We start from the raw sequence: 15,675 nt of genomic DNA, 5'->3' as shown, positions 1-15,675 counted from the left end.
TCGTAAGAACAAATAATGTTTAATCACTTCTGAGACAGTAGGTAACACTTGAGAGTTCATTTCAGTTGGTGCCCCGAATATTGGACATAAAATTTTGCTTCTCGTGTAATTTGCATTCATTTTCACAACAATTATATGTGTTAAAATTTAATCGGACAAGGATTCTAACACGTCTACGGTCAGCGGTAGCCGAAACGAAACTAGATGCAAGTCGCATCTAGTTTCTGCGACGTAACAATAGGAGCGAAATTATCCCCCCCACCTCCACAGCGCTCCCAAACTCACTAGTTTAACAGCAATTTATGCAGTGTTTTTTTTTTATAAAACATGTAATGTTCAATAAGGTAAATGCAATTGAAAGTAATGGATATTATTTTATATTTTTGAGACTGTACTCAGATTTTGGGAAAAAAAGGCTAAATTTACGTTTTTTACGTTACGAAATCGCTAGGTTGTTGAATGAAGACATAAGTTTAGATTTTTTTAAGTATTTTTACGTGAATATGAATGACATGAAGCATATTTTGGCAGCTATTACAATACCGAGATTTGATTTTTGCAATGTCGCTCCATGCTAAATTGTACAAGGCCTATGAAAACTGCTTTAAAGTTCAAAATCTCCTACTTACGAACCGATTGTCGGTTATGATTTTATTGTATAATGTGGCAAAATAAGTTATTTATAATATGAAGGAAAAAAAATTAAGTATTTATGCCTGAACATCCACAAAATAAAATAAAATGCACTTTTTGGCCATGTTTTTTTCTTGCATAAATCAAAACAGGTGTTAAGCTGGAATTTAAACCTTATCGCCATCTACGTAAGGGTTATTATTGATAGCGGCTCAATTTAAAATATTACACGACGTAGTGAATCGCCTTAATTCTCAATCAACATGATTCTCGCAATAGAACTAGGGTTTGAATTAAAAGTTTGCCTGGGGGCGGTTGTTTTTCCGCCAAGCCAATGACCGCACTAATAACTTACAAAACGGATCGTGCAAGTTCGAGTGTCTGCTTTGAATCAGAGATTAAAATATCAGATTGAATTCCCAGAAACGTGGAGGTCGACCATCATTTGTAATCTGCAAAGGTGTCAACTAAATAAGTTGACTTGTATTATAATTTAATTTTGTTGCTTCTTTGTCCTTCATCTGTATCTTCTTAAAACACATTCACATTTTTGATCGGAATACATCATATTAGTTCTAATTACTTAACGTTCCCGAGTCTAGTTCAAACTAAAGCATGGAGAATATCTTACGAGATAAAAAAGTTTTAACTATCGTTAGTGAAATAAATAGCGAGTTCAAACCGGAAGAAGTTAAAATTTACAGGCTTGGTAGTAAGTAAAATTTCAAACAAAATCAGGCCCATTAAAGTCGAATTTGAAGACCCTAAGCTGGCAAAACTGGCACTTTGTCGAATCCTACAAATTAGAGTAGCGTTGGTAAATTAGTTTCAATGATTTGTCTTATATGTAGTGTTGTTGTAATTTCTTTTTTAATTTGTGTTACTCTTACGTTTTACTAATATTGTTTCATATTTAGTTTTCTTTTGTTTTTAATAATTTCTTGATATTTTCTCATTATACTTGTAATCACAATTTTACAACTGTGTATTTTGTACCTACTTTACAATGGATTTCATCTATTTACTGTCAGTATCTCCTGTATAATACAGACATTCTCCTACGTACACTGCATCATGTATCACTTTTATGTAAAAGCCTTTTTATAAATAAATAGATAATGATGGTTACGTTCAGGAGGTATGAGAACCAATATCAGGAATTTTATGCCTCGTTGTTCTATCTTTGAATACATTTTGTGATTTATTAAATTAATAATATTATCATAATGAACAACAATGATGAGTAGCGTTCTGATATATAATCAATTTTAGCCTTGAGCGCTCGAAAATTTTTAAGTGTTTGGTTTGGAAATTTCCCACCATCTTTCAAAAACTTATATCTCCGAAATTTAATATGGATACATATAAAGTGGTTATAGTTCCAGAGAGCCATTGAATGCACCTACATTTGATTGTTTATCGCATTTTATTAGGATTCATGAAAAAAATAGTAAAAAATCTTTAAATTTATAAAGCATGAATTTTGCTTATAATTATTTACTCTAAAATTGCCGTTTATGGAACTAAAATTAAATATTATTACTTCTGTGTGTTGTCTATGGCCTAGTTTATAAGTACTGCTATAAATTTAAATTCTAACATGCATGTTTTAATATGCAAACACAAGATCAATGATTTGCAGGAAAAAATATTTCAATAATTTCGGTTCATGGAATGTTAATAAAATATAAATCGGAAGAGATGCGAGACATCTTTTGTTAGAGTGTGAAACTACTAAGTTAGCTTCATGATTAATCGAAGATTCTAACGCACTGGATCTTACAAAATGATTCCAATAAAAGTTTTAAAATATCTCTTCAAATTGCCCACATTTTGGACAGCGTGAACTCGCGGGCGTTTACAAATTGGCCAAAATGTCAAATAAGGTCCAGTGGCTAAAACAAATAAGTTAAAGCTAAGCTTTATTACTATTGACTTACAACTGATTAAAATTTATAACTATTGACTTAAAACTAAGTCTATGGCTGGAAACAAAGCACTGAGACATTGACTTGCATTTAAGATTTAGGTAAAGTGACTTACAACTGAGAATTATAACTACATCGTGACTAAAAATTAACACATATTTATAAATAAGTAGGACTTAAAACTATAGACTTACAAGCAACATACAATATATTTATAAACTAGTATCATTAAGTAGCATATTACGTAATGAAAACTTTATTTTTACTATCGCCATAAGATAATTTGTTTTCCCTTTTTGTACATTAGAGTATATCTGTCGTCCGTAGCCTATACTTGATTCCGCTAATATACAGGACGTCCGGGGGTGCATCAACTTCGGGAGGTGATTCTACATGATGGTAGAACTAAAAAAGAAAAATAATTTTTTTCGAAACTCCAACTTATTTTTCCCATACTAAAATATTTTTCCATAGAAGAATATTTATTTTCCCATACAAACAATTCAACTATTTTACCTAAAAACTACCTTAAAACGTTGGAATTTCGAAACAAGTTATTTTTCTTTTCTACTTCTAAAATCATGTAGAATCACCCCCAGAACTTTTTTTTGCACTTTACCCCCGGAAACCCTGTAGTACCTACAGTAGGAAAAAAAAAAATTTCGTTGGCAAAATTTGAAAGCTCAGTACGGGTTGTTTCACAAAATTTGAACAATTCATCAAATATCAAAACTGATTTTCAAGTTCTGTAAAGGTTATATTCAAGTTTCGTTATTATATCATGATTGGCCAGTTGTTAAATGTAGGTATGTATATTGGTTGTTTTCTATGTATTATTATTTTCCTTATTCATTATTAATGAAAAGCAGTTTTTTGGTTTTGTTCCTATCAATGTCTTATACATAATTAAAATAAAATGATTAAAACTATAACAACTAACTAATTTGCTTGAAATAAACTTCGACTTAAGTGCAAAATGGTTCAATCAACAATTATTTCTTCTCAGAAGTCGATTATGCTTGGTATAATATATTACGTGGTAATCAATTACGTATTTTTGAAATACGTGGGAGTAAAGAGTGGCAGTCTGTACCTGTGGTTCTTTCAGTAGATACTCTATTGAAAAGTGGATTTATATGGCAAGTTGTTACCAAATTACGGACGATTCTATTTGGAAGCCCAAACTGTGCGCTTGTAATAAGCGACTAGATTATCAATTGTTTAGAAAAAAATTGCAACACGTAACTGGACCAACATGTTTAAGATGGTGACCGGGTATCTCATTAAAATGACAGTCCACACACCTACAAAAAGTGATATAAAAGTATGATAAGAAAAGTGATGAAACAAAAAATAGGTTAAATAGGTTACACAGGTAACTATTTAACCTAGTTATTGTTTCATCTCTTTTGATGACTATATCACTTTTTAAAGGTGTGTTTAGTTGTCATTTTGATGAAATATCATGGAACCTTCTTCTGCCGATTTGGGTTTGCCCCTCCCTCCCTCTGAACCCTTTCCCAATTTTAATTTATATTTAACTCAGTATACGACTCATCCTGATGAAGACAAATTTGTTCTCGAAACCTAATAAACTGTGGTAAACAGAGTAATTAGACTTTTATTCAATATAATTAAACGTTTAAAGTGGAATTCTACCACGAATTTACAGTTTGAAAAATAGGAAACCCCTTTGCCAAATTTTAATAAACACACGATTTAAGTAAACTCGAAATCCTGCAACAGCCGTATTAGTATTATTATTACTACCATTCAGAATCAAAACGTTGCGTTAAATGACCTAGCTATGTTTGCCGATCAGATATGAATAGCCAGACTCTTCCCAACTACCCCTTCATTTCCACGTCAATTCATTTAGCTTCATAGTATCACACAAATAGAACATACCACAATCCTGCTGGCTCAATACAGTCGGGACTCTTGCACCGGATCAAAAAAAATTTTCTTTAAAGGAAAAAAAAACTCTCCTCAATTTTATAAACGAAAAAATACTTGGCAAGAAAAACTTATTAAGTATTAAGGCGAAGCACTACGCAGTGTAAAACATGTGTTTCGGTTTTAAAATTTGATCGCTTAGAAATATATTACATGCTTTAATTAAATACTTGAAGTACAGCACATATTGGCCTTTCAAATAATTGAGCATTTTTTGAGTCTTTCTACAAGCCTAGAAAAAAATAAACCATATAAAAACTGCTTTAAAGTTCAAAATCTCCTACTTACGAACCCATTTTCGGTTGTGGTTTTATTGCATAATGAGGCAAATTAAGTTCTTTAGAAATAGATTGTAAAAAAATTAGATACTTGTTCTCGAACTTCGAAAATAAAATATAATACACTTTTTGGTGACGTTTTTTTCTTGCATAAATCATAACAGGCGGTTGGTGTCTAGTGGGAATTTAAACCTTATCGCCATTCTACGTAAGGAGTGTTATTGTCAGCGGCCCGATTCAAAACGTTACACGACATGGTGCATATTATATTCTTACATCATCATAATACTCGTTTCGACAAAGTCTCAGCATATTGATTGCGTTGTAGTCCTTTCCTTCCGAGTCATTCCCGAGAATTTGAATTTCAGATCGTCTTCAATTTCGCGAACAGAATTAACCATTCTCGTAACGTTTCGCTTACGCTACGTGACCATATTAAACCACGAGATTGCAGAGGGCGATTACGTTTTATGATGGATTTTATAGTTTCAACTTAACATGAGTCGATTCATCAAATACAAGGAACTCTGGTAACGTGGATTGTGGAAGTCGCCATTCTGCAAATCGCACCCCTAGTTAAAGCAGGGATAAGTCAAAAAGGTTTTCACTACAACAATGCATAAAAAAATTATGATATATCACAATTCATTATTACTTCACGTGAAAAACATATACACAAACATATCGAGCCTTCCCCGGCAGAAGATCGTAAGCGGCAATTTGACGATTTTCGTTTTTTTATTGAATCCGTTTAAAACACATATCCGCACGATTTGTGACATTTGCGCACGATCGTATGATTTAGTTCTTTAATATTGTGGCCAAGCAAAGCATCGTAAGGGTAATATAAAAGAGTGCATTCTTAAAATGCGTCGCGATCATGTTAAAAAATAAATAGAAATAAATACAGAAAGCAATAAATTCCAACGGAATTCAGAAATATTAAAAACTAGCTGACGTGCACCCGGAGTTGGTTGACATTGTTTTTTACTTTTTACTGTGCAAAGATTAAAAATATTACTCAAAGTTTATAAACACCATTTAGCTGACAAGGTTGAATGTAAAAAATCACTTTTAGCTAACCAAACATAAGAAGAAGAATCGAACTTTTTATGTCCTGATTTCGATTTACAGAAGGTACTAAACACTCTTCATGGAGAGACTATGAACTTGTATTATATACAAGAAAATATGTCTCCTATAGTGGGAGCGGTGACCGGATAAATCATCACATCTTTAAAAAGTTATATCTTAAGTGATGAAACAAAAACTTTATTAACTGGGTTAAGTAGGTTAGTTTAGGTTAGTTATTATTGCTTATAATGATTTATTATCCTTTGTGATATGCATAAAAACCTTGTCTTATAATGATTAGTTGATCATTTAAAAAAATAATAATAATTTAATTTCCCATTGTTAAAGAGCAGGGGGCCTAATTCGCCCGGTGACAAATCTGCAATTAATAAAAAAATGAAAAAGTAGCTTAGAACAATACTAATGTCATCCACTTTTCCCTTAATATTGTAAACAGATTAATAATATTATAAAGCTGTGAACGATAACTTTTCACCGATCTTAGCACACGAGTCCGACCCGAACAGTCATGTTTCCCCGCGTTACTTAGCGTAATACGAGGATATTTGCTATGTACAATAAACTCACGACTTGATAAAATAAATGCTTTACAGGTTGTGGTGGTGTGAACTCATTATTTATAAAACCAAGTAGGTAATGGTATACCATTTGTATTTAACGACAATTCTTAATAGCAGCCGAATTGACGTAAAATATTGCGCAATCTAAGATTCAACCGAATATCTAAGCTGTAATTGCAAAAAAGAAAACACAGCGTTCTACCGTAAAATAAATACATTTTTATATCTACATATTACCAAATACCCAATAATATTAATAATAATTTTGCCATTTCCCATGCATTCCGATGGCAACATGCGCCACATAGCGGCATGAGTTATGCGCCTTGGTTTTCTTTCATACATTTTAATGGATTTTATGTAAAATAAATTAACTATAGATATGGCAAAAAAGGTAATCTATTTAACCTAATTTTATAAATAAAGTAGCTGAGCTCCCCGGCGTTGCCCGGGTTCACACAGAGTTATTCATAATAAGACTTAGACAGTGACCTTCCTCTTGTTTGGAAGGTTAATAGTGCAAATTTTCATCAAGCTCGGAATAAAACTGTAGATTTGTATACAAATCAAATCCACGCTGCCCGCCCGCCCGCCCGACAGTCCCAGACAATCAACTTAATATAATAGATATAGCAATTATTATCATTAATTCTATTTATATAAGCTTTAATGAGGACTAATTATTATTTTAGGGTATTTAGCATTTATTGTAATTAACTGTTTTTTTATTAATTCAATTCCCACAATTATAACTAACCTATTAACAATTTTGGCATCCTGAAAAACGACTTGGAGTGTTTTTGTTGTTTGCAATTAATTAATTACTATAATACTAATCACTTTTTACGTATTTTTGTATCAATGTTGATCCAAATATTAATTAGGAAGCGCAAAACACCACCACCAAGTAGGTATTAAATAAATTCAATTTGCCGCCATTGAATGGAATGTCAATGTCAATATAATACACCAGCGCCTTTAGTGACCAGAGAGTTGGACGTATTATTAATATCATAGGGTATTTGATATAACAAATTTAAATATCTAATTTATATTCGCTAAAAATACCTTATTGTAAGTCATCATTTATTTATGCATTAGCATAGTAAATAATGAGCCTGTAGTGCATATGTGAGCATTTTTTCGTCGTTGGCCTATTTGGCATAAACTCCTTCAAAATATGATTTGTAGGAAATTAAAAATGGTCGATGTTTTTTACTTTTCTAATCAATTTTTTTAAGAACCGAAAATTTTGTATTTTTTAGAGATTAAAGTTGAAATGAAAGTAGGATAGATAGAAACATGTATTTATGTTAGGGCAGAAGAACTGCATGGGTCATTTTTTATTTAAAGCTTGATTGCGCGATACCATAGATAGAAGAAGAATACAATAATTTCGATGTGGTGATGACCGTAACTCTGAAATTATCGTAACGAAATGATTGCAATTCTCAAAAAATCTTAACTATTAAATGATTGTTTTCAAAATTATCGTAATCAAATTACTGTAACTCACAAATGATCGTAATCAAACTATTGTAACTCTTAAATGATCCTAATTCCTTCAGAGTGGAAGATACTACCAGTATCGCCGTGGTGTAAGACCATCATTCAGAATTGAAACGTTGCTCCAAATGGCTTTAGCCGTGTTTAGTGACTAGATCTGAATAGCCAGGTACTTCCCCACCTTCCTCTTTCCCTTCTCCACTTACCTTCAGCCTCACAACATCCCCCAATTGGGGATGCCATAGTCTCACTGGCTCCAGACGGGAGCAGTTGGGACTCTTGTGAGGTATTCACTATAAAAATAAAAATAAATTAAATTATCGTAATCCAATGATCGAAATCAAATGGTCGTAATCAAATGATAATAACTCTCAAATGACCGTAATCGAATGATTGTAACTCTTAAATGATCGTAATCAAATAATCGTAACTTTCAAATGATTGTAATCAAATTACTGTAAATCTTAAATGATCGTTGTCACATGAGCGCATTCAAATAATCGTAACTCTCAAATGATCGTAACCAAATGATCGTAACTATCAAATGATCGTAACCAAATGATCGTAACTCTCAAATGAGAGTAACTCTCAAATTATCGTAACTCTCAAATGATCGCAACTCTCAAATGATCGTAATAAAATTATTGTACTCTTAAATGATCGTTATCACATGATCGTATTTCTCAAATGATCGTAATCAAATGATCGCAATAAAGTAATCGTAAACAGATGATCGTAACTCTCAAATTATCGTAAACAAAATGATCGTAATCAAAATGATCGTAGGCAAATAATAAGCAAATAATAGTACCATGTTAAAGTAAAAAGATTGATATAATTTACATGTAAACATTTTTTTACGAGAAAATGTTAACGATCAAATGGTAATTTACAAATATTTACGATCAAATGCGCTTATGACCAAATGACAATTACGATCTTTTGCAGAATATATTTTTGTTTACGATCATTTGATTACAATCGAAACGTCGGTTACCGGGTTCCGTGTTACTTATTATTTAAATTATGTAAAAAATTATCACATAAAGCAATTAGCTGAAAAAAAATAATTTATTGGAACGAAAACATAACTTAAAATAGTTACCTTATTATTACGAGGTTGTTAAAATTTATGTGTAGGTAGTAATTTGCATCCGTATTTCTCATAATTCGTTAACGTAGTACCGAAATTATCATGCAAATGAGAAAGTAAAATTTAACAACCTTAAGACCTATTATTATTTGGCAAAACTTTCGTTTACTACTTTATATCTTGTGGGCCAACTTATGTCATAACTTTTTGTACAAAGCAGGAGAAATTACCCATTTATAGTCATTTGTGGTTTGGGATAGTTGTCTGGCATGCGTAAAACACATATTACGTTCGTAGTTAGAGGTTTTAGGTAATACCTTAGTATATTTATAGAGTCAACTCGAATCGACTATCCCGAATTGTGTATTTGGCAAAGGAATTATATTAAGAAGCAGTAGACATAATAATACTAATAAAGATTAAGCGTGTCTAATGTTATAACATGGGAACACGCTAAATGAGGTAGTAAAGGAAGCTTTACTAAAGTTTGAGGAATAATGTTGGTGAAATATTTTGACTATTCAAATATTATTATTTTTTTTAATGATAAACTAATGTTTATGAGACAAGTTTTTATGCATAGTACGAAGGATAACAAATTATTATTAGAAATAATTAGCCGCCTGAAATATCAATACAAATTGAAAATATCTCCAGAGTAAAAATAAATACGGCAGACGGGAATGTAGATATAATATGTCTCGACGCCATATAGTGAGAAATTTAGCCCTAACACAGCCTTTCTTACAAAAATAAAGTTGGTTGTTCACAGGTGAAAAAAATATAATAAGCAGTAATTGTGGATTGAAGTACTAGTACATATTGAATTATTTGGCGTGTTGAAAATAATTCGACGTAGCTCAGTGGTCCAGAGAACCTGACCGGACATCAGAAGGTGCGGGTTCAATTGCCATCAGCGGCATTTATTTTTACTCGGGAGATATTTTCAATTTGTATTGATATTTCAGGCGGCTAATTATTGCTTATAATTATTTGTATTTAACTTAGATTTATTTTTAAAATGGGGTTCTATTCTAGAAATATGCATGATTTAAGTCGTTTAAGCTTTCGGGAAATGGACACTAAAACAGGCACTGTTTTGTTGATCAACACGCTTTAATGCTATTAAAATTTCAAAAGCTAGTCGATAATTATTTTAGAATCGAAATGTTTAGAATGAATTTTTAGACAAGTTATCATTTCATTTAAAAAAAGAAAAAATGGTTTGTTGTACATTTTAATGAATATTGAGTGCTGGCATCAATTTTCACTCGAAAAGCAAAGACGCCTTGTACCTAAGGAAACTCAAGAATACTTGAAAACGCAAAGTGAGATAACAACGATCCAGACAACGAAATTAAATGGTAAAAATTACTTTCAACTTTCAAATTAATTTGAACATTTTGAGCGAATTATTTATTGTAATGATTTCCAAACAAATTTAAGAGATTTTATATGCATACTATGTGACGTGTACGCAGCGTTGCTCGAATTTGGTCTTTCAATCAACATAATATCCATGTATTATATACGTAAACCTTCCGGAAGAAATTCTCTAAGTGATAGTGAAAACCCTATCAAACTCCGTTGCATAGTTTATAAGAACTAAGCGCACAAACAGACAGACGCGGATAGTGACTTTGTTTTATACTATTTATAGATTATTTAACAGAGGTAATTAAGTCCACCTTTTTGTGAATATTTTCTAAAAGAAGATTAACATCAGAATTGCGATTGAAACTGTCTCTCTTTAGATGATATGATTTTACATTTTCACGGCCAAAAGTATTATCGTGACTATTATTTTTGGGCTATTATGGCTTCCTCCTTTTTCAGCAGGGCATCCGCCCTGATGCTGGACACTGTAACGCTGTTAGAAACGTTGGCTAAAGAAGGAGGAAGCGCAACACGGCATAGTAACCCAACACGTATCACGTATCTCTTTAGTACTAGAGAGAGAGTGGTGAAGAAAGATGTCTTACAATCTAACTGATTACTCAGTTTTGTAAGGACGGGTTGTTTCAAAGAATTTGAACGATTCTTCAAAGTTCTGTGAAAAATCTTTTAAGTTCTGTTATTATTTCAGTTCTGTCAAGCAACTGGCTTATAATGATATATTAACAGAATTTGAATAGGACTTTCACAGAACCAGAAAATGAACGTTGAAATTTAATGAATTGTTCAAATTCTGTGAAACTGTTATATGAAATTGAATTATTTAAAAACAGATTTATTTATTTTAAATATACAAGGAGTGAGGAGTGAGGAATGAGAAGTGAGGACTCACCTGATAGTGTAGGAGGGTCACGAGGCGGACTCGTCATGGCTCGAGTTCACAGCTCATCCCGACCTGGAACCAGCTGCAGACCTGGAATCTGGAATGTTTCTTCATCTTAAATATGCATCCAGTAGAAACGGTGACTCACCCCCTTGGAAAGTGGTTGTAAAACGAAGAAAGTGAAGTGGGAGTGCGGTAATAATTAGCTTACTACGTACCTGGAATTTTACTTCTTGTTAACCTTTGCGTACCTGAAGATAAAACCACATACGACCCGAAGTGAGTTCACTAGGGTCCCCTATTTATATCGCCCGTGCATTCATTTTGCACTTTCCAGGAACACTCAGATATTAGTTACTACTTACAGTTTTATGCTAGTCGTACACGAGCGCTGTACTCTCATAATATATGTTGTCTTGGCCTATTTCACCATATCGCTCGCCATACATTCCCATTTGTATGGCGTTCCTACTGGGAATGTGTAGCGAGCGATATGGTGAAACAGGCCAAGTGAGAGAGAATTTACAGCTCTCGTGTTAGCCTGCCAATAACCGGGATTCGCCCAGCAGTCAATCATTTTACGAATAACCTGACAATATTTGAAAACCTCCCACTGCCACCACAGTAAGCGGAAAATGTTGCTTGTGTTGTGATGGAGGACTTAGCCAGCCGAGGAATTGAACACACTACGCCTGGGTGGGGCCCAAACGTAATGCCAACTCAGCCACCGACCGGCAATGCAAAATTGTACCTGTATGAGATAGTACGAGATCGAGCACAGATCGACACATAACCGAAATAGTATTTTTGATGACCAGCGCAGACAATTGAAAATATTATTTTGAAAAAAGAAAAATAAAATAAATATCGTACACAATTTTACGTTATTGCTTGTCTGAATTATTATTCACACAATCAGTTCCAATTTAATAAATGACATATAATTCAAAGCAAATCCGAGTCCTAGAATTCATTGAACCAGAGTTATAGACACATGACCAAAATTAGTGTTTGTATACTATGATATCGCGCAATATATCGTTTGGGGGAAATTTATTACTCCCCTCCGGAACGGGAGAGTTAAAAATGTACACAATAGAAGGCATCACAAATAAATAAAGTAGCACAGATCCGTACTAGATTTTTGCTATATCCTTTGATTAAAAAAATATTATTCAGATTGGTTAGGTATTCTGGCCCCAAAGCCAAATTAAAATTTTGTATGACAAAGGCCGCGCTACCGTTCCCGTAAGAGGGTAATTGACCCACCGCGACCGCTTCCTTTAGACACATTTTTATTATCCGTACTAGATATTTGTTATATGTTTTGAAAAATAATATTCTAGTTTAGTCAAGTATTTTGGCCTCAAATCCAAATTAAAGTTTTGTATGAAGAAAGCCGCGCTACCGCTCCGTGAATAGAAGTTATTGTAACGTGAATAGAAGTGAGGTTAGTGCAGCCCTGGAATGTCAATAGGCCACTTGCGTGCATTTTATAATGACTTGAAAAAAATCGTTTGGATAGATCTTTCTACGAAAATGTTATTAAAAAAACATTTATAATAACAAAACAAATAGATCCATCCAGTTTTTTAGCTTGTGGGGTCGCTACATAACAATGTACGATCTCCGATTTTTGATATTATTTTTTATAAAAATCTACACTGACGATGCAGTCCATTGTGAGACTTGTCTGCGCGGCGTTCTGGAGCGGCGCGTGATACCACCGCTCCGAAGCGTACGTGTGGTGCAGAGCCCATTTTCTACGGACCTTGAGTTTCCCCGAAGCGGCTGGCCTTTTTTCAAAAATGATTTTTAGCTATTTAATTATTTTTTGCATCCATAAATTATGTCCGGTCTTTCCGGTTCATAAAAAAAAGTCCCATTTTGAGGATTGAAATTTAAAAAAAAATTGTCATGGTTTAAACCGGAAAAAAGTGCTACAGTGGCGTATTTGTTTATACGATGCCTAATCATGGAGGAATAATGGCTAACTGAAATAGAGGTTCACTAATCCTCTAAGGGAAAGTGGTTGTAATTTGAAATGTAGTTAAGAAAAGTGAAAAGAGGAAAAGTGAATATTTGCGAGTGCAGTCGAATTAAGATGCATAATAAAAATGGTGGTTCATTGACCCTCTCGACGGAAATGGTTGTAAAAGTCATGAAATGTAATCTAAAGATAAATAATACAGAAGAATTTCCACTGTCCATCGTAATATGTATAATCATTTGGCAGATTATCGATATGTTTTAACATCAGCCCTGATAATGGACACTGTAATGATGTCCGGAACGTTGGCTAAATGAGGTAGCGCAACATGGCATAATACCCCAAAAATAAATCACTATAATACTTTTCGCCGTAAAAATCTCAAATCATAAGTGATTCCAAACATTATTTTGAGAAAAAATTGCCAATGAAATTTTGGTCTCCGGTGACATTTTTTGTTTTGTTTTTTTTTTTTTCAAATGAAAACATTAAAATAATATGTTGTTATTGGACAGTTGGGGTCGTGATGAGGGGTGGGCGGTTACTCGGCAGAGTGACCAGTGACAACACGTGGAAGTTTTTTGTTTTGTTTTGAAAAAAAATAAATCGAAAAGCTACCGGAGACCAAAATACATGTCCAAATAATGTCATAATGTTTATCAATAAAAAATAACTATTTTACAGTATTTGTTTACAATATAGTTATAAAAACCTCTAACTTCTGATATTTCCCAATTCTCCCATGCATTATGATGGCAGCATGCGCCTCCTAGCGGCGCGAGTTGTGCGGTTCGCTTTTCTTTTACACATTTTAAAATGGATATTTTGTGAAATATTTTACGTTATTAAATTATAGTTTACCTAAACACATAGAATAAATTTAAAAAAACCTAGAAGTGACTTCCATGCAAATTTGAATGGAAACTAATGTTCCATTTAGCCCAATAGCCCGAAGCTCCGTCTCACTTGCACTCGCCTGACATCGTAAATGTCCATCCCATTTGAAATTCGTAAGCACAGTTTTGTATTGGAAATGATAAGACAAATATTTGGCTCACTAAACACGTACATAAGACATTTCTTGTGTGTTTATTTATTCTAGCCTATTTGACCTTACTGCTTCTTTTCTCGTACATTAAATATAATGATAATATATTATCAGTTATATATTATTATATTCTAGGCTATTTTTTATTAACTTGTACGAATTTTAGTCATTACTCTTCTATTTTCGTCATTTTATTATTATGATATTTGCTCAAAAATATGTGACTCCTGTACCAAAACTTTTAACATAGAAAAGGTCTGATCTATTCATTGTAAGGAAATGTATTATTATTACTATATCAAAATATACATCGCCAAAACTAACTCCAGCATAACCGGTTCAATGTGCGAAGATTTAGTATTCATAATGTAAAAAAAACAATACGTAGGTTTTAAAATTCGGTAGGTAGTAGGTACCCAAAGAATTTGTAGAAGGCAATATTATATTTTAACATAAAAATGTTCCATAATAATTCAAACTTAAAATATACCCCATTTATTTATCAGACGATGACACCAAATACCGTATAATTATTTTATAGGGTATTTGATGCTACTGATGACAGGACAAATACTTATTAGTTTAAACTTCGCGCGCATCGAACATGTGCTACGCACTTCACTACGTTGGCTCGCTCCACTTGACTTTACTGTCAAACTACACAAATTATGCGATATTTCATGCAAATCGTTGAAATATATTCATAAAATACATCGTAATTCTACTTTTAAACATTGTGCGCTTGTAATGACACCTTGCCAACAACTTGTGACATTTGACAGCGAATATAAACAAAATTTTACAATTATTTTCAATTCACCTCCGATCTCAGTGGAATGACAGGGGCAAGATTCCGTTTTGTGACACTCGTAATAAATCACAATTGAACAAGGGTTATAGTTTAAAATAACCACGAATATGAGGTACAGTAATTAATTATTGAAAACACAACACACATCACAAACAAGAAAATCTAGACCAAAACAAATGGTACTTTTTTTAGCCACCTAGCGAATAGTTTTGGAAACTCTTTTTTAAGACTTGTTCACACCAACACCGTGAGTGGTTTATTTATGCCAACACCCAACGTCGTTCAATCTCATTCGATTCGTGTACGATCAAAAAATGTCGGACGATAGATCGTCGTTTCACAATCGTTATGGAAATTTGGACTTCTGTGGTAATGTTATCATTGTTTTATTCTATAATAAAGACAACATGTTAATAACATAAATTAAATACTTTTGATAAGCATTGCCAAATTTTTTTGGGCTGTATATAAGTCCTAAATTCTAAACAATTATTTAATT

The 15,675-nt window shown here is 32.9% G+C and overlaps 1 protein-coding gene across 1 annotated transcript in view; it reads right to left on the bottom strand.

Annotated features, from left to right (window-relative positions):
* HDAC4 (histone deacetylase 4) overlaps positions 1-15,361 on the bottom strand; it is a 329,931-nt gene extending 314,570 nt beyond the window's left edge. Inside the window, exons 1-2 of the mRNA XM_089636847.1 lie at positions 15,186-15,361; positions 11,337-11,424 (exon numbers count right to left, since the gene is read on the bottom strand). Of these exons, the coding sequence (XP_089492973.1) occupies positions 11,337-11,373 (37 nt within the window). The 5' untranslated portion in view covers positions 11,374-11,424; positions 15,186-15,361. The remainder of the gene's footprint in view (positions 1-11,336; positions 11,425-15,185) is intronic.
* Between the last annotated feature and the right edge of the window lie 314 nt (positions 15,362-15,675).

This window comes from Hesperophylax consimilis, chromosome 10, assembly GCF_061612785.1.
Source record: "Hesperophylax consimilis isolate HC1 chromosome 10, BYU_Hcon_1.0, whole genome shotgun sequence".
Taxonomy (NCBI): Eukaryota; Metazoa; Arthropoda; class Insecta; order Trichoptera; family Limnephilidae; genus Hesperophylax; species Hesperophylax consimilis.
The sequence above is the reverse complement of the archived record's forward strand: the minus strand, read 5'-3'. Positions and strand labels throughout refer to the sequence as shown.